Below are 20,965 nucleotides of genomic sequence, written 5' to 3' on the forward strand. Positions count from 1 at the left end.
GTTGTAATTGTTAATAAAAATAATAATAGATTTATAATTTAACATCCTTTATATCTTTATTTTTAACTGCTTTTTTTTTCTTTTATTCAAACCTGAACTATAATAATACTGACATTTTTTTATATTATTAAATTTTATTTTTTTCAGTTAAAATTACATATTCATTTGCGATTGAATAAAAAAAATGTAAACTTGATTTTTTTTTAAATTTATTCCAATGTAACAAAAACCTATAGTTAAAATAACAGATTTTTAATATTTGTTATCATACATTCTTCTATAGTCTACTAACAAGCCAGTTGAGTTATTTGCGATGTTTCAATGGAGAAGAGATCTCTGCAGTTGCCAGGAAGGATGTTGACAGTAACCAAGAGCTCCACAAGATGTGTTCAGCCCAGATTACTCTTCACACCACTCTTAGAACAGAATTGGAGAACCAGATCAAGTACTGTAACTCTATCTGTACTCTATTTCTACTCTATCTGTACTCTATCTGAAGATTAAATCTCTTATGAGTACCTGAAATTAGTTGGGGAAAAGTAAAAGTGGTTGGTTATTGTGGAGAACCAGATCAAGTACTGTACTCTATCTGAAGATTTTCTTTTTGTTCAATTTAAAGGGGAAAATCAGGAGTGGTGCCTATTTAATGTCATCTGAAATTTGTGTAATTTCAATAGTATATATTGACAACACGGGGTATGCTGGTGGAGTGATTAGGTGCATGGCTTCCGAACCTGGGGTCCCGAGTTTAAGCCTTGGTGAAGACTTGGATTTTGAATTTCTGGATCTTTAGGGTACTTCTGAATCCACCCAGCTCTAATGAGTACCTGAAATTAGATGGGGAAAACTAAAAGTGGTTGGTTATTGAGCTGGCCACATGACACCCTCATTAACCAATGACCACAGAGACTGATGGCCCTTACATTATCTGCCCTATAGATCGCAAGTTCGGAAAGGGGAACTTTGCTTATATTTTGACAATAGTTTACTTCATTTTACTGGATCCAAAAGCTTAAAATTGAATCAAAACTCTTCCTTCCATAGCTCATCAGACACTCTGAGGAACACAAGGAAATTGCTGGCCATTTTTTGTTTTATGATATTCTTATTGCCTCATCCATTGTAAAACCTGTTTAGTCTTTAATACTTGCTTCCTGTTGCCTCTTATTCCTGATTCTAATAATTCTTTTTTTAACTTCATTAAAGCAAAAATTGTCTTTAAGATATGCACTTGGAGTTGTCATCTTGAAAATCTTCAATTTGAAACTATTTTAGCACAAGCTCCCTGCCCTTCCACAGGAATTTTGTGGTTGATCATACTTTGCTGAAAAAATTATATATTTTTTTAAATAAGTTAAACTTAATATTAAGATTTCTATTCCTATTTAGTCAAAGAGTGGATGGACTAATTTGGGTAACATACATTTAACCAATAGGTCAGACTTTTTACAAACCCATAAAATTACATGTATGTTAATTAATGTTTATAAGACTATATTTTTAAAAATACTATGGAAACTTTCCTTGTTTAGTATTCCTATAGAACACAGTGACCTCAATAATGAGACCTCAATTTGTTTTCTTCTGTTTGCAGAGCTTACCTGGCAGCATCAAAAGTCAGCAGTGAACTGGTTTGCCAGATACATTTTTCTTACTGTGAAACATCATTCAGAATGGCTACTGAGCATCGCAGTGCCCATGAATATGGTTGCACAGATACATTTGTCCCCGCAAGCAAGTCCAACAACACAGATGCCCATGGAGCTGATGTGACATTTTTGAGTAACAGAGATTCTGACACATCCCTAAACAAACATTCTACTGCCACAGTTACTAATGGTTCCTATAAGAAAACTTTTTCTGAATCCAATGCTGTCATGTCTGACAACATTGGGAAAAAACAAAATCAGGCTCTAAAGAAATTTGCAAGTGGAACAAAAAGTCATTTGAGATCAGGGAAAAAATTAGATTCCCAGCCCAATAATAACAGTTCTATTTTTTCAGATAGTGACAGTTGTGATGAAAATTTTGATGTCCCTGCAGGGTCTGTTGGGTTTTCCCAGCTACCCCCGCCATCAATCACGGCTTACATCAATGAGAAAGATAAGTTTAATTTAGCACTAGCAGGAAAAGTGGTTCATCACACTCAAGGCAATGCACATGTGCAAAATGTAAACAATAGCTATTCTGAAAATGAAGCTGTAAGCATCCCATCACTGACTTCAGCATCATCTGGTCTTCAGCCAAACACATCGTCCACCAACTTTGTTAGCAAGAAAAACCTGTTTGAAATGGCTCTAGAGAAACAGAACTTGGCTAATGGTGGGGCACATAGTTTAAAAGAGGAAAGGTTTGATGCTGTATCTAAAGGCAGTGTCCAGAATGCTTCTGATAACAACAATCAACTTCCTGGATTGAAATCAAATGCTGTAAGGGAGAACATCAAACAGGCAGAAAAGAGTAACTGGTAATTATTACCATCTTCATGTATGTTAAACTTCTAGTTTTTGTCTTATTGTGGTAGAAGTAATCTTCCGATAGCTTTAATTGACACAACATTTTGAGAACATTTGAGATTTAGTTTAACATGCATTATTAAAATATTTGACCTATGGAGCTTAGTCAGACAATTTAATTTTTTCGTGGCTGCAACTTATGAAGCTTAGTTACTTAATTTTTTTTTTACCTGGACATGACATATTGAGCTTAGTTAGATAATTTAATTCTGTTCCTGGCCTTGATCTTTGGAGTTTAGTTAGATAATTGAATTCTGTTCCTGGCCATGATCTTTGGAGTTAAGTTAGATAATTGAATTCAGTACCTGGCTGTGTATTTTTTAATTATATTAAGCAAACCTATTTATTTTGTGTCAAGTTTTTTAAACTTTTAATGCTAATGAGAAATTATTAGAATCTGCCCTCTCTGATTTCATGTTGTTACAATGTCCGAGTTTATTTACTAATTGTTTATTGACATTAACAATAACAATAATAATTATATGCATCTCCACAGGTTGAATGAGATTGATTTAGATCAGCTTGTCGACATGGAGGGAACTTCCTTTGATATTGACAAATATCTGGAAATGGACTTTGAGCTGGATGAAGTAATAATGATTAATAATAAAGTTTTGTTTGTACATTGCCTCTAGTGTACCATAATGAAGACATTTTGTACAATTTAAATCACTATGATAGGATAGCACTTATCTGATGAAGAAGAAAGATATTTTAAGTTGAATTAATACTTTTTTTTTTAAATATTGATTCTGCCTGACATAAAAGAATGGAACAAATCTGAATGAGGAGACATGCTAGTTAAATTAGTTTTAAGTACAAACAAAAAATGTATGTCCAACTGCTACATCCTAGTGGCTTTACTTTGGAATAGTTTAATCAAATAAAGAATGCACATTTGTCCTAGACAAATAACGTGCATGGAAATACTGAATTTAAAAATAATAATATTCAAAGAAGGTTGAGGCCAAGGAAAAATAAAACTGTGAAGAATTCAGATTTATTTTTTAGTATTTTTTTGTGTTTTAATTTGTTGTAAAAGAAATCAATAATTCTTACATTTTCTGAGATTTATGTACATCGATTAAGGAAGGTGGTATCACGACATTTTGATGAAAGTTTTTAGATGCTCAAGATTTAAAAAGAAAAAATTTTTTAGCTTTTTTGGAATTTATACATGAGGCTCTGAGTTTGACAGCTTATGCCGCAAACCACAGGCCTCAATACAATAACATTTTGATCTGTTTCGTAAATATAACAATTTGAGAGTTAGTTGCAGCTCATTTTAAGAAAGAAAATTCTAACTTTGATCTTTTTGATGGTTTATAAAAGTTTAGACAATTTAATTATGAGAAACTATTTAATTAATTATTCAATTTAATTATTGCAATGTTGTTTTTGTTTAGTTCCTAGATTTAGGCTGGAGACCAACAGATGAACCGCAAGTACCACACAGGTAGAGTTAGTTGGTTTTTATTTTTTATTATGTAGACTTTAATGATAAGTCCATTGAAAGCATTGGCACATTGTGCTGTAGATAAAATCCAAGTATAAAAAATTCTATTCATACAAACAATGATACAGCTACAGCCAATTTGAAAATTATTTACACAAAAAAACATTCAGTTGTTAAATGAGGATGATTTATCTTGAAGTTGGTTTAACACAATAATATGCATAGAGTAATATTAATGACCTGAATGTGATCTAATGGATAAATTGACTTTGTTGCAGAACTTATTGACTAGCCTTTTTTGTGTAATAGTACATCAAATAGGGGCATGAGGGGAACTTTCATCTAGGCCTATTCTTGCTAGTACAAAAAAAAAAAGTTCCCCTTTCAGACCTTGCTATCTATATTGCAGATGATGTTAAGGTCATCTGTTTCTTACGCCAATGGTTAACGAGCAGGATGTAATGTGGCCAGCACAATGACCAACTGCCTTTACTTTCCACAACTTAAGTCAGGTACCCATTAGAGTTGGGTTGACTCCAGGGCACACTAAAAATCCTGGAATTTAAAATCCTGGTCTTCACCGAGATTCAAACCCAGGACCCCACTCACCCACCACATCAGCTCTATTCTTGCAAAATAATGAAAATAGCCTTTCAATCAATTTCGTTCTAAATACAACCTTTTGATTAACCTTTTGATTAAACATCTTGAATGCTTGTATCATAAATATCTGCTTGATATTTCAGTTCATACCCAGTGCTGCGCAAGATTCAATCAAACAATGACATGTCTAGGGTTATCAAGCCATTTCCTCCCAGTGAACCAGTGCAGGCCTGGAGAGAGAGTAATTTAATAACAGAAAGCAAGGGAAGGAATTCACAGCAACTAAATAGTCATGAAGTCATTCCCCCTTTGTCTCACCCATCCCCTGTGCCTTCGACAGTAGCGAGTGCTGCAGAAACTGTTGAAAGCAGTCGAGCCAGATCCAAAATGGATGAAATTTTACAAGACTGGTAAAATGTTTTAACTATATTTGTTTGTTTTTTTATTTAAAGAGATGGGCTTAAGGGTTTTTTGAGGTTCTTTTTTTACTTGGCTCAAGGGGTACTTAGGAAAACTATAACTTGGTCGACTCTTGTAGATACTATAATGTAACGTCCTTTTGCTTGTAATAATGCAGTGTCTCACTGGTTGACATTAGCGTGGGTCCATCTAGGTGTAGATTACGACACACCAACAAAGCCCGATATGAGCAGACATGTAGTTTAATGAACATAAAGAATTAAGAATAATAATACTATCCAGCCAAATGTAGCTGGCCATACAAATAGTTATCCCTGAATATATCCATGTAAGACACTTTTAGTCTCAAAGTACAATCTCATTTACATCTCATTACTAAACTCTAAAAGTAACTGTCAGAATAACTTAGTTAATAACCGATTAGTCTCTGGTGTACGGGTCAAGTCCCAGCAACAAGTGTCCAACTTTCCTGGACTAGAAACAAAGACCCCACTGACTAACACACTCTCTCTCACATACAAGGAGGACTAAAACATTCAGTTCACATCACGTGCAGACTGTTCACATTCATTACCCGGGAGTACAGAAACCAAGGGATATAACTCTTTCATACCAAAGTTACAACAAATAAACAATACATTCAATCCCTCCATGCATGCCCCTCACAGTGTTCATTGATATTCTGTCAATTAGTATATTTTCCATAGTAAATGGGGTAGTAAAAAGTGTCAAGTCTAAGTATAAATTTTAAAAAGTTTGGCTATATTCCTGGAAATTCATTATAATTTCTAAGGAAAGTCAAGTGTTCATTAAAAATATTATCCAATATGACATATCAAGTTGGTAAAGTTCCCCTTTTAGACCTTGTGGTCTATAGGGCTGATGATGTAAAGGTCATCTGTTTCTGTGACCTATGATTAACAAGGGTATCATGTGGTCGGCACAACGACCAACAGACTTTACTTTTCCCCAACTAATGTCAGCTACTTATTAGAGCTGGGTGGACTCAGAGGCGCCCAAAGATCCCAAAATTAGAAATCCCAGTCTTCTCCAGGATTCAAACCTAGGACACCCGGTTTGGAACCCAAGCGCTTTACCACTAAAAAAATAAGAAAACTCTATCCTTTGATGATATGTATTGATAACAAAATGAACTACGAATAGCTCTGTAACATGGTAAGTAAAGATTGCCCAATATCATGGGCAATATTATATAATGTATGTGGAGGAAATGTCTGGGGCTCTACAGTCACATGAACCTTAGGCATTCTATGACTTAAGAGGCCAACTAACTAAAGATAATAAAAGGCTTGTCTTCGAGTCTGAGATTAATGAGGAATGCAGTATTTCCCCTGGCTAGGCAGCCCAGCTGTGAACTACATATTTTACAACATACAGGAAAAGCATAACCATTGTTATAACTCATATACATATATATATAACACATTTTGAAATGCTCTAGGATTCTGTCTTAGTGATGAATGCTTTGTTGCACCCCCAGAATTTTATTATTATTCTGTTAATGAAACAATAAATGTTGGTTTTCAGGGGTTTTAAAGATTCTCACACTGCGGAGCTAATGATGGCCAGAGCCAAAAAGATGAAATACAATGCCGAGAGGAAACGCAAACTGAGCAAACTTGGTTAGTTTTTTTTTATAGATTTCACTTTTCTCTATTTCTGTACTGAAAAAAAAACATTTCTTACCTGGCTTTAAAAAAAACAGGATCATATAGATCTGTTCATTGTTCTTAAGTCTTCAACCTATGTCTCTTTCTCTCTTTTTTTTCCGCTTAATTGTTTTACACATTTAAATGACTACGTAAAACATTTATAAAAACTTCTCTACAATTTTTAGGTTTTACTAATTTAATTCAGAAGATGACATTCACTGGTTGAATTTCATATTCATAATTTTTGGTGTTCAGAAATAGAAATATTTTTATTTTAAGATACATAATGCAATTGTACTACACATTTTAAATACACCATTTACTATGGAAAATATACTAATTTTACAATATCAATGCACACTGTCAGGGGCATGCATGGAGGGATTGAATGTATTGTTTATTTGTTGTAACTTTGGTATGAAAGAGTTTTATCCCTTGGTTTCTGTACTCCCAAAATTTGAATGTGAACAGTCTGCACCTGATGTGAACTGAATGTTTTAGTCTTCCTTGTTTGTGAGTGAGAGTGTGTTAGTCAGTGGGGTCTTTGTTTCCAGTCGAGGAAGGTTGAACACTTGTTGCTGGGAGTGGACCACTACATTAGGGACTATTCGGTTATTAACCTGGTAATATGGCACTCTGGACTTTCATCTGGATGGTTCCGAACTAAACTCTGTTCACTGCTATCCCATCTCGTCCTGTGGGAGGTTTGGGATGGGTATAATAATCTTTCTGAACATCCAAAACATCTTAAACAAAACAAAACATATCCTTGCTGACGGCTGTTTCTGTCTGGACAAACTTCATGCTAACAATGTACATGCTTGAGATGTAACTGATTTCTTTGGTTGGTGCAATATTTCAAAGTCTTGGTCATCAAGTAAAATCTAGTTTAGTATTAATTAATTGTATATATGGTGATGGAAGAAGATAATAATGTGACTTCTACTTATTTACATTATAATTTAAAAAAGAATTTATTTTGAGAATTTTGTTTTACATCAATATGTACCAGAAAACACATTTCTAGTTTTATAATGATTAGTACTTTAATATTTATTTTTACAAGTGTGAGTTATGTATTAAAGCAATATATCTCTGTGGCATTTTACATCTCGAGAGACAATCTTTTCCCTTTGCAACTTCTTGTGTGACTAAAGAGGCCAATCCTTGATACATAGCTGCGATATCAGGTTAGGCATATATAATCACCAGGCGCCGTTGCATTTTCACCCTTGTTTCTGCTTCTGTTGTGTATGACATCTGCAATCTGTGACCCTTCCTTTAGGCTCTCTCTCCATGTGGATCTGTCCAGTGCCACCTCTTCCCAGTTGCCAGTGTCGATTTTAAAGAGCTTCATGTCGCGTTTGCATTCATCCGTATAACGTAAAAGTGGGCGACCAGCGGCTCTCCTGCCTTCTATTAGATCGCCATACAGGATGTCCTGTGGAAGTCGACCTACTGGCATTCTACGAATGTGGCCAAGCCAGCCAAGGCGTCTGCTGCTGATAACAGAGCGGATGTCCTGGCACCCTGCTCTTTGTAATACATACATAAATAGAAAATGGCCTTAGTCCACAGTTTAAAGTTCAATTCCTTGTGTTGTACTCTCAGATCCAAAACAAAGACTGTTGCTGTTCAGAAAGCTAGAAGAGTCTGGGAAAATTACTTCAGTGCGACCTCCCAATGTTAAAACTTTACCAAGAAAGGAATACTTTCAAGGTGAGTTTTGGTTGTCTAGAGAAACAGAGTGATCTTTTCTTGAAATGTAGTCTCTTGCTATTGTTCAAACAATGTTACATTAAAAAAAAACAATATGATAGTAACTAATCTCTACTTACCCTTTTTCCTTTGTCTGTTAACTCTTTCTCTCCTAACCGATGATACAAATGTTGATTCCATCGGAATGTGTAAATAATTACGGAGAGAAAGAGTTAAATCATTTGGGACACCACAAGTTACTCTGTTGACTGTCTTTTTCCATTCCTTTTTTTTTTGCCAGGATTAGCTTCGTTTTCATTGACAGGACTTTCCATCCATTTATTTTTTTCCCATATTTTCTTTTTGTAGCTCATATGAAGATGTCAATTTTAAATCAATGGCCTTGGTCCTCAACTACTATAGATGTAACTATATGCTATATTGCAGTCATTCTATTTTCAGTAAATTATTTTTTTGGGACACCCTTATATTCATCTAACTTTTTTTTTTCTCCATTGAATTTAGCAAGGGAAGAGGAAGTAATCCAGCAAGAACTTCTTCGTCAAAGAGAGGATAACTCTCGTATCAACCGAACATATGAGTGGATACATACACAAGTGGGTGACTATCCAATCTCAAGTTCACGCATCAATCCAGGGTTAGTTGCTGACAGAAATTACTCACAAGTTACAGGCTTATCTTTTAAAGAAAGAAGTCTTGTGCAGATCCATAAGTTGATAGAGCAAAAATGGAAATGTCTGAAAAATGTAAAATTAGTTGATTAAACACATTACATCCAAATTTTCTATAAAATTGTGTCAAGTCCTGATGTTAATGTTTTTAAAGACTTTTAAACTCATGCATTCATTACAATATAAATTAAGATGAGCTAAGTGTATTTTACGTCACTTCTGGATAAATAGAAGTTTAAAGCAGAGCTGAAGTTTGGGTTTTTTTCGTTAATGTTTTTAAAGACTTTTAAACTCATGCATTCATTACAATATAAATTAAGATGAGCTAAGTGTATTTTACGTCACTTCTGGATAAATAGAAGTTTAAAGCAGAGCTGAAGTTTGGGTTTTTTCTTTTTTCTACCCCCTTTCTGATTGGTAGCATAAAAACAATTTTGAATGAAAACATAATTAGAAGAAAAACTTTGGCTGAAAACTGCCTCAAATAGAAATAAAGTGCATTCTTTGTAGCATATTTGTTAATAATTTTATGTTTGGAAGGTATTTTGAAGGCAAGTCTTTGTTAACTGTACTGTTTACATTTTCACTCATGTTTAGAGAAAGGTTGAAAGAAATATTTTTTTTATTTTCTGTTTCTTTATTAGTCGCATGTTAGTTTTTGTTGTTGTATTTTTACGTCTCTGTGTTTGGGAGCTGCATTTAGTAAGGGTAGATTACATTAAAAGTAGTTTGTATAGTTAAGTTTTTCTTTCTATTTAAAAAACAATTGTTTGGATGATAAATTCACTGTTTACACATGATGGATGATCTTGTCTATAAACATTTTTAGGACTCGTTATCAAATTATTTTTAAAACTATGTCTATATTTTCCCACGTTTACTTTAGAACTGTGATTATTGCATAGTACCTCAAAAGACAAATATTTAAGATTCTTTTTTTTTTAAATGTTTAAAATATGGAAATGTTATATTAAAATTTTTAACCTTTTTGGTATAATTATATTAATTTCAATTTATTTTACTTCTATTCCCATCATGGAACCATAGCCATGCCAATAATGAAATTGTACAAGATAAAATAGACAAATTTGATTATAGAAAGGTAAGCAGCAACTGCAACAAAGATTAACAGGTCTAATTTGTATAAGCTATATAGAACAGCCTATTTAGTGTGTTAGTCTAACACTCCAGTGTGTAAAATAAGGGAGAGGGATCAGGCTGATTATAAGTGTGTATAATCTCACACTTGACAGAGTAGTCAACTGACCAGTAAAAGGTCATCTGTACATAATATCAGGTGACATCACAAAAGTGCTGGGTAAAAAGCACGGGAAAGCGCTTGGCTTCTGAACCAGAAGTCTCAGGTTTGAATCATGGTGAAGACTGGGATTTTTAATTTTGGGATCTTTGAGCGCCTCTGAGTCCACTCAGCTCTGATGGGTACCTGACATTAGTTGAGGAAAAGTAAAGGCGGTTGGTCATTGTGCTGGTAACATGACACCCTCGTTAACCGTGGGCCACAAAAACAGATGACCTTTACATTATCTGCTCCATAGATCGCAAGGTCTGAAAGGGGAACTTTATACTTTTTTTACGTTACATTCTAAATAGATATTCACTGTAAAAATGTGAGACTGTTTAAAAGATTAAACAAGGGACACAACTTGATAATTTCTTTGTTGGTCATGTTAGTGCAGCCCCTTGGTGGGATTGTTCTAGTACAGATAAGGCAACATTATGGTCAGAATACTTTTAAATCAGCACATTTGTTTTTAGATCAGAAAATGTATTATTTATCATAATTACTACAATAACATTTGGCGTGTAGAATTAAATTTTTCATTTATATATATATATTATATTTATAATTTTTTTGTTTAGACTAGTCCAATGTCTGATCATAAGGCGCCATCTGTTGGTAGAGGAAGTGAAAAAGTTGGGCGGAGATTTTCTTTTGGAGATGAGAATAGTAAGTATTCTTTGTATTAATTATTTTCACTACAGGCAGAATAATCAAAAGGGAGAAAACTATGTCATAAATCAGAAACATTTTGTACCTTATTTCAGTGATTTAAGTACGTGCTGGCCTTTATCAGCTTTCAAAAGTTTAAATAAAGAGCCCCTTATGAATAAAAATACTTATATCTAAAAGCATGCTATTTTTAGAAGAAATAAATAGATTTCTTGTAAATTTAATCTCTCTTTCCTTTAAAAAAAATATTTAATAATATGTGGAGGGTAAGGCCCTTGGTAGACAAACTGCTGTAAATCCGGAGCTGTATTTACATATTTTGAGTATGCGTACAAGCGTACACTTATTTTGAGCATGCGTACAAGCGTACACTTATTTTGAGCATGCATACAAGCATACACTTATTAATCACAACATTTTTGCCAGCTGTTATAATATGAAAAAATGTTAGAAAAAAAAATTACATTTCTGACCTGTAAAAATTTGGATATATTTTTCTCTTCTGTGTAGGCCTCCTTCTGGTGTAGTTCCCGGGGGTTACTTCATATTTTGTATTTGTTTCATATTTGTTTCAATTGCCTCCCTTAAATCTGGCACTGTCTTCTTTACTATTGTTCCTGACATTTAATTCTGTTGATACTATAAGTCAAGCCAATGTGGCAGGAAACTCAGTGACCTGACATTACTTATGTGCTATACATTAGAGAGACGAGGTTTGATTAAAGTTCATTTGTTGATGAAAAGAAATGACTACTACTGTTCATCTTTCGAGATGTTCACTTAGAATATTAAAATATTTGTTTCAAAGAATAATCCTAAACTTTATTCAATTTTCCTTTTGGGCTTTCATTTTCTTGTAAAAACCTATTTAAGTGCTCAAAACCCAACTGATGCTTATTCAGCAATCTGGTTCAGCTAGAGGTGTTGGCTAAAGTGTTACCAGTTCCATAAATCATATTTCTAGACACTCATACACTTTTATGTTATACCTTCATTCAAGACTTGAAACCTAACAGCAAAGGAAGTGAAGATATATAATATAATGTAATATAAGTAATTCAGTGAGGATTAATTTCTTTTCAAATTTCTTGTCCTAAATCTGTTCAATTGTATGTTGTTTTTTTCTCCTTTCCACAGTTGACCGCAGTCCACTTCTCCCGCCCATTCACAAGCAGGACAGAATCTCATTTAGGGACAGCCCCGTGGACAAGAGTGTCGGCTGGGGAGGTGGCAAAAAGAGAGGACAGAAGTTATAAGAAAACATTGCTGCCATCATATTGACCACTAGTTCATCTAATATGCTCATAATTGTTTTTTTAAATGCTCTGATGTTTAAAGTATTGATTTCATGCGGCTGTGTTATTAGTTGTGAAGTAATGAATGCTTTTTGTTTGCTTGTTTTTTTTGTTTTTTTTAATAGTCTGCTTCAATTCTGAATCATTTTCCTCACTATCAACTTCTATAATACATTCGTCTGTGTCTGGAGCACAAGTGCCATCTTCAAAAACATATTTTTCTTTCTTATTTTAGTTATGCAAATCTCCCTTCACCTTTTTAAAAAATTATCATTCTGATAGTATATAGTTTAAGGAGGTGCTTTGGCTGAGGGACATCTATCTTGCTTCTGGGTTTGAATCCTGGATCTTTAGGGTTCCTCCAAGTCCACCGAGCTCGAATGAGTACCTGACATTAGTTGGGGGAAATAAAGGTGTTTGGCCATTGTGCTGGCCACATGACATCCTTGTTAACTGTGAGCCACAGAAACAGAACTTATTGTTTTTTATTTTTAGTATATAGTTCAGTCTCTAAGGGACTGTGAAGTTAGGCAATATTGTATTTATAAATGCCTGAATCTTGGCTGCAAGTAATCATTCTTATCTTTACTGTGCAAATACTTTACAGCTAAGTGTCTGACAATGTAAATTAATTACTATTGGAGTCTCTTGAATCATGTGATCTAGAACCTGCTCATGGATAGTTATTACATTCCGCTAATTGTCACATGGGAAGACAAATATTTGCCAAAAGCAGTCTTTTTTTGGTGAGCTGAAAAGTGGTCAATGTAACAGAGATCCCCTACGGAAATGCTTTAAAGACCAGCTTAGGCGCCAGTTTGCTTTAACTAACATAAAAGAGAGCACCTGATTGCAGGAGGCTTCAGAAAAAGAGAGATGGAGATCACTTATAAAAGCCGCAGGATACACATTTTAGACCAAAAGAAAATCCGCTGCTTAGGACAGATGTAGATGGCGAAAAGAAAATATAGAATGACCACCGGTGGACAATGGTTTTACCTGGTGGCAAAATATGTAGGTTTGGGCTGGGTCTGGGTATTGCAATCCTCATTAAATCTTCGGACTCGAAGATAAGCCTTATTATTATTGTAACAGCCATTCAAATCTAACTTTTCAAATTGTAAGTATAGGCCAATTTTATTTCTGATTTCTAGGCACTGGTAACCTTTGATGACTAGCAATTTTTTTTTAATTGTTATAAAATATAAATCTAGAATTATAGTTTGTTAGGTGAAATTTTTGATTCAAGAAATGTTCATTGTCTCCCTTTATGCTCTTTCTTTTTTTATCGCTTCTGCAGCAGAACTATGCTTTGACACTTTATTGAACTATTTTGATCTGTTTTGAATTCTAGAGCTAAATAAATTTTACGGACTATTTAGTAAAAATGTTACAGCATGCTCAGAACATTGCATTAACTGCAAGACTAGACTGCATGTTTCCTTGTGTTTTTTTCAATGTGAATGTCTTGGTTTTTTGTTTCACTTTGTGAAATGTCCTACGTTTTAATATTTTTTAAAAATTAAAATGTGATAATTCTGTGAGATAACTGCCAGTTGTTGAATAATTGTCAATGGAGTATGAAGTAATGGGAAGTACTCTTTAGTATTGAAGTACTCTTTAGTATTGAAGTACTCTTTAGTATTGAAGTACTCTTTAGTATTGAAGTACTCTTTAGTATTGAAGTAGTTTTAGTGGAACATCCACTTGTAAAGTACTACTTAGCAGAATTGTGATGAGTACGTAACCTAATGAGGCCAAGCTCAAACTTGTGTAAATGTTTATATCCTAGTACCAAACATCATCCTTTATATTTAAGTACATTAAGACATTCGACTGCTTTCAACTAGTGACCAAATAAAAAGTTATGTTTGTAATTAATTAGAAAAGCCAGCTTTGTCTGATGTGTTTCATGGTACATCGCCCCAGGCCTTACATGGAACTCATTGTTTTCATGTGTGCTAGTTTCTAAATAAAATGTAAACATCCTTGACTCTATTACTTGTTTTGGATAGTATGTTTTTACAATAAACATTCCATATACAATACTAACGGGACTATTTGCATATATAGGAAACATGAAAAGGATCAAGATGTCTGTGTGTAGTCAGTCAATGAACTCTTCAAGTTGTGTCATGTTCTATTTATGTGGATGTTTCTGTTTTGTTGTTTTTATTGAGAAAAGAGTCCTTGTAATCACAGCGTATTTCCGTAAACATCAATAAAGCAGTCGCAGTCTTGCTAGATTATTCTCATTACAACAAACACTCCCTTTACTACAGGCCTACTTGTGCATTCATTGAACTCAGATGCAACTCTGTACATTACGAACCTTAATTTCAATTCTCTTTCGCTTTACTTACTGACCCTCTTTGTGTGTGTGAGAGAGAGATGTTAAAGTTAAATAGTTTCATTTCCGTAATAAACATAGACTTGCTGAGGGGCTGGGGTTTTTTTTTTAAGAAGAGGAGCAGTGGCGTCACTAGGGTGGGTGTCAAACCCCCCCCCCCGCTCCCCCCCCCCCCCCAGGGAAAAATTTCGTGTTTTTTGATTGTTTTGTTTGTTGAGCCATAATACATATACTTTAATATTAACTACATGAATTGATTGTTAAACAACTATAAAATGAGTGTGAATTAAATTTTAAAATTCAATTTGCTCAATTTATCTATAGTTCAATTGTGCAACAATCCAACCTTAAGTAAATTACAATGTTTTTTTTTTCTGGATTTCAAACTTGAAAACGTATCAATCATTAAAAATCAATTTCTTTAAAGATTTTATTTTTAATAAATTTGCCGGTTATGAAGGTGTCGTCTGCTCCGTTATGAAGGCGTCGTCTGCTCCGTTATGAAGGTGTCGTCTGCTCCGTTATGAAGGTGTCGTCTGCTCCTTAGTTGAACATATACAGAAAAAGTTTAATTAGCCCCCACTTTGTCAATATTTTAAAGGTAGATCTACTATTATGTATCTTTGACCTTCTAGTATATCTTTCCCTAAAAAAAAATGAAGCAAAGATAGGTAAAATAAAAGACATCTGGCAATAGATCTTATGCTGCACCTCTAAAGGCTCTAATTTCAGAACGAAAAAAGTACCGAAAATTTAAGGCAAGAAGCATTTTCTGAAAAAGAATGTTGACCACATAGATTAAGTGAATGTTATACACATCTAATGTAAGCACGGTGGCTGAGCGGTAAAGCGCTTGGCTTCCGAACCGTGGGTCCCAGGTTCGAATCCTGGTGAAGACTGGGGTTTTTAATTTCGGGATCTTTGGGCACCTCTGAGTCCACCCAGCTTTAATGGGTACCTGACATTAGTTGGAGAAAAGTAAAGGCGCTTGGTCGTTGTGCTGGTCTGCCCTATAGACCACACGGTCTGAAAGAGGAACTTTTATACATATGTATTAATTAAAATTTCCTGTACTCCTTTATGGCTCCATACACCGAAGCTGCTTTGTTTATATTACTGATCTCGACATGTCATACATTTAAGCAAACTTCTTTCTAGACATTTTAAGATATCAAGTATATCTATATCAAGTATATCTATATCAAGTATATCTATATCAAGTATATCTATATCAAGTATATCTATATCAAGTATATCTATATCAAGTATATCTATATCAAGTATATCTATATCAAGTATATCTATATCAAGTATATCTATAGCAAGTATATCTATAGCAAGTATATCTATAGCAAGTATATCTATATCAAGTATATCTATATCAAGTATATCTATAGCAAGTATATCTATAGCAAGTATATCTATATCAAGTATATCTATATCAAGTATATCTATAGCAAGTATATCTATAGCAAGTATATCTATAGCAAGTATATCTATAGCAAGTATATCTATAGCAAGTATATCTATATCAAGTATATCTATAGCAAGTATATCTATAGCAAGTATATCTATAGCAAGTATATCTATATCAAGTATATCAGTTTTTTCCTCCCTTAAAATCATATAACTTATGAATCTGATCAGTGTACTATGTCTGGTATACTCTCAAACACAATACAAAATACAATTCTGACTCTCATAAGTATATCTTTTACGTGGTTTTCTAAAAAATTAAAACAATTTTAAACGTTATAGATACACTTTCAGTTATGGTATTGTCTGCATAACAGTTACATCATCTTATGGAAATTCTATATTCAATAAAAACTTGTTGTTAATATGGTTACCAAATGTCAAATATTTTGCTTTTATAGAAACAGTCTGTGCAATTTATCCTTCCATTGTTTTTCTTCTTTACATCAATCATAGCAACGACTTCCTTGTCAAATGTATTTGTAGCCGGAATGCCGGATGCTCTTGTTTTACAATTTTCCAATCCTGATGACTATTCTTTATGTCTTTTGATATTCCAATTTCGGACTTTATACCCACCACTTATGAAGTAACTAATTTGTATTTCATTTCTAGAGAATTAGTTGAAAATAGTTGACAACAAAAACCATACAATTTCTTACTATTAAGTGACTAAATCATCCTCAACAGGACGCATTAGTACCATTATTTTAACAACTGGTGTACTTTTCTTTTGCTCGGGATAATTTTCTGCGGAAAAGTGCGGGAAATGGGCAGACGACAAAAAGAAACTATCCCCTAAACTATTGAAATCTATATCATTCAACTGATTCATTGTAACATTTCCTCCCTCTAGGCTAGAGTTTCTTTTACATTCAATATCTGAAATTACATCATCATCAGAAATCTCAATTGTCGCTTATTTACTTTCTGATTCTACCAAATTGACATAGGCCTGAAGAATGTCGTCATTAGTTGAACAATGACTATCTGGTTGGCATCCTGATATTACTCTGCTAAGTCTGCAAGCTACTAGTTCAATAGATTCGATAAAAACGTTGCTACACAATCAAAGCCATTGTTTATATACACGCAGCTAACATACAGCTGAAAGTAAAGGTTTCACGTCTGCTTTGATATAAAGTATGATGTAACGTTATAGACTATTTGAAAAATTTTATTTAAAAAAATTAAATATGTTTAGCCGAAATATTTTTTAAAATTATATTTATAGATCTATTTATCATATGTGAATAACATGTTCCAATACTTAGCCAATGACACTTAATATTTTAAAAAAATTGTCAGTTATTCCAAAAGTGCACTTTTTTTTTTTTCACTTGGGTGTCCCCATCCCCCCTAACGGGTGTCACCAGGTGCGGACCCCCCCCCCCCCCCAGTGACGCCACAGAAGAGGAGTATTCTAGCAATTGCTATAGATAAAAAAAAATACCAGTTATCACCTAAAAAGACGGCATAGCAAATGAGGAACAGTATCACAATGACCTGCTTCACAGTCATAAAAGGCAAACTATACTGTATGGCTTGATCATCTTTGAGAAACAGGTTTCATTTGAACTGTCTTGAAGACACAATCAATATTTACTCTGCTAGAGGCTTTATGGAGATGTCAAAAATCTATATTCTTTCTATTCAAGTTGCAGTTGAGGTGAAACAAATTAACATTATATGCATCAATACCCCCATCCCTATAGGTATTGTATTTAGATATTGTATTGAGCGTTTAAACCAAAATGTATAAAATACTTAACTCGATTGTCAGATAATATGCCGTTGCAGTAAGCACACAGAATATTGGACATTTTCAACCTTTAGGCCAATCAATGCTTGCCGGACGTAGTACACGACCTCAAAAAAGGAGGACACGTAGTACAAAGCCTTTTAAAAAAGGGAGGACACGTAGTACACGAGCTCAAAAAGGAGGGCACATAGTACATGACCTAAAAAGGAGGACACGTAGTACATAACCTTTAAAAAAGGAGGACACGTACGAGTACATAACCTTTAAAAAAGGAGGGCACATAGTACATGACCTAAAAAGGAGGACACGTAGTACATAACCTTTAAAAAAGGAGGGCACGTAGTACATAACCTTTAAAAAAAGGAGGACACGTAGTACATAACCTTTAAAAAGGAGGACACGTAGTACATAACCTTTAAAAAAGGAGGACACGTAGTACATAACCTTTTAAAAAGGAGGACACGTAGTACATAACCTTTAAAAAAGGATGACACGTAGTACATAACCTTTAAAAAAAGGAGGACACGTAGTACATAACCTTTAAAAAAGGAGGACACGTAGTACATAACCTTTAAAAAAGGAGGACACGTAGTACATAACCTTTAAAAAAGGAGGACACGTAGTACATAACCTTTAAAAAAAAAGGAGGACACGTAGTACATAACCTTTAAAAAAGGAGGACACGTAGTACATAACCTTTAAAAAAGGAGGACACGTAGTACATAACCTTTAAAAAAGGAGGACACGTAGTACATAACCTTTAAAAAAGGAGGACACGTAGTACACAACCTAAAAAGGAAGACACGTAGTACATGACCTGAAAAGAGGACAGGTAGTACACGTCCTAAAAAAAAAAGGAGGACACATAGTACATATTGAAATACAGCATATTTGTATGAGTTTTCAAAAGATTTTAATAATTTCGGAGATTTTGCAATTTCAGGAGATTTCCAGGAGCTCCTGGTAAATCACGCGGCCACGGAGAATCTGTTATAAGTTATAAAATGGTTTAACTCTTTTTCTCATAACTAACGATACCAACGTTGATTCCATCAGAATGTGGTAAATAATTACGGAGAAAAAGAGTTAATTTAATCATTTACACATAGAATTAGTGCGGGTCCTATGAAAGTGCGGTTCCCATTGCGGTAGCATAGGTTGCTGTGGCCTTAGAGCGGCCCTGCAAAATAGCGGCGTATGCTACGCCGTGGGTCGACTAGTTGTAAATAAATCCCTTCAATGCAGAACTGAATGAAATGACTGAACAATTATAAGAATATATACTTTCAACAACAGCATGACAGGCGCTTCGTACTTCCATGTTTCTCTATATATGCCATTTCAACATATTTGGTTAGCAGGTGAAACAATTATGTAGACTTGACAATAATTTGCTTTATCTTAAATTTTGAACCCAGTTTAAGACAGACGTTCATAAGATATGCTTAGAAAAGCTTCAAGTTTGCATTCTCTCGTTGTCAGTGTAGGAAGATGCCGATAGTTCGACAGTTACGCTAGGAAGGGTGTATATCCCGTATGGGGACGAACGTGCGCCAAAGGCAACATTTTTTTGGCAAACTGAAAGTTGATAAGCGTAACATGGATAATTTCCTGAGAAAAGAGAACAGAGCTGGCATAAGAAAAGCAAGGCCAATGACACTAGCTCCAGCTGGAATAACTTGCCCCAGTGTGCAGCCGAACATTCCGAGCTCACATATGTCTCACCAGCCACATGACGCGGCAAAAAGTTCCAGTGCAAGGCCCTCAGCCCCCCTGGGCACTGGCGGATCCAGGGGGGGGGGCGGTAGGGGCGATCGCCCCCCCCCCACTCGGCCGACCCCCCCCCCCGAAGGGGGGGGCGGACGAATTTTAGTATAGAATTCACACAATTGGTATACAAATTTATTACTTATGTTAATAATATATACTAATTATTTATATTTCAACCTATTTTTTTTATTATTTCGCCCGCTCCTCTAGTATGTTGACCGATTTGGTGGGGTCGGGAGGGGGCAATGGTATCAATCCCGCCCCCCCCCCATACACTTTCGAGTGGGGGGGAGCGGTCCAATTTATTTGTAGAAATCACAGCTTGCTAACAGAATCAATTAAATATCTATATGATTAAAACTTGTTATTGATATTTTAACCGATCTTTATATTATGTCGTTCCCTGTTTACCATTTGGGGGGGGGGGGCGAATACCTCTACTGCCCTTCCCACCTAAACCATTTGAGTGGGGGGGGCGGTCCTAATTTTATGGAGAAATCATAGTTTGAGAACAAAATTAGTTGAATTAATCTATAAATTTTATATTATGTCGCTCCCTTTCTGGTATCTTGGTCGATTCGGTGGTGTTGGGGGGAGGGCGATTGCAAGTACTGCCATTCCCACTCTAGCCCTCTGAGTGGGGGGGGGGCGGTCCTATTTTTATGGAGAATCATAGTTTGTGAACAAAATTAGTTGAATATCTATATAATATAAACTACGTATTGATATGTGAACCCATTGTATATTATGTCGTACCATACTCTAATCTCAAATTTTATCATTAGTAAATTTAAATGAAAAAAGGTTGCAATAGGTGGGAAGGGCAATATATGCAATTGCATTTCCCCCATCGGACAAACCAATACTTTTTCTTTTAGTATTATAGTTTGGAAATTTCAAAATGTAAAAAATCTGCCACTAATATAATTTATATATACTATAAATTAAATTCTTATATCGAGTCGCCCTACTTTTTTTTTTTTTTATTCTTTAATGCCAAATGCAATCTTTAGCAGAAATTATTAAAGGAGCGAGGATTAATCGTTTTCATTCTACCGCCCCTCCCATTTCCAGAGTTTATGTAATTTCACATGAATTTATCATAATTATTTTAAGAAAGACTTTGCATTGGAAAAGTTAGAATTCAAACGAAATTTATTTTTCAGTATAAGAATCATGATTGAGATGAGTTCTAAACCGAAAAAAATACATTTATAGTCGCCTTTTCCTAACCTTTACTCAATCGGATATTTTTCTAGCTAAATAAATTTGGGACTATAAC

General features: G+C 34.5%; 1 protein-coding gene across 3 annotated transcripts in view; it reads left to right on the forward strand.

Moving 5' to 3' along the window:
- LOC106054324 (leucine-rich repeat and IQ domain-containing protein 1-like) overlaps positions 1 to 12,344 on the forward strand; it is a 38,487-nt gene extending 26,143 nt beyond the window's left edge. For all 3 annotated transcript variants that reach the window (XM_056043529.1, XM_056043531.1, XM_056043530.1), the window contains exons 19-29: positions 284 to 445; positions 1,595 to 2,467; positions 3,013 to 3,106; positions 3,923 to 3,972; positions 4,719 to 4,985; positions 6,544 to 6,638; positions 8,280 to 8,387; positions 8,892 to 9,024; positions 10,106 to 10,160; positions 10,940 to 11,027; positions 12,168 to 12,344. In XM_056043529.1, coding sequence (XP_055899504.1) covers positions 284 to 445; positions 1,595 to 2,467; positions 3,013 to 3,106; positions 3,923 to 3,972; positions 4,719 to 4,985; positions 6,544 to 6,638; positions 8,280 to 8,387; positions 8,892 to 9,024; positions 10,106 to 10,160; positions 10,940 to 11,027; positions 12,168 to 12,286 — 2,044 coding nt within the window. In that variant the 3' untranslated portion in view covers positions 12,287 to 12,344. The remainder of the gene's footprint in view (positions 1 to 283; positions 446 to 1,594; positions 2,468 to 3,012; positions 3,107 to 3,922; positions 3,973 to 4,718; positions 4,986 to 6,543; positions 6,639 to 8,279; positions 8,388 to 8,891; positions 9,025 to 10,105; positions 10,161 to 10,939; positions 11,028 to 12,167) is intronic.
- The last annotated feature ends 8,621 nt before the right edge of the window (positions 12,345 to 20,965 follow it).

This window comes from Biomphalaria glabrata, chromosome 10 (genome assembly GCF_947242115.1).
Source record: "Biomphalaria glabrata chromosome 10, xgBioGlab47.1, whole genome shotgun sequence".
Taxonomy (NCBI): domain Eukaryota; kingdom Metazoa; phylum Mollusca; class Gastropoda; family Planorbidae; genus Biomphalaria; species Biomphalaria glabrata.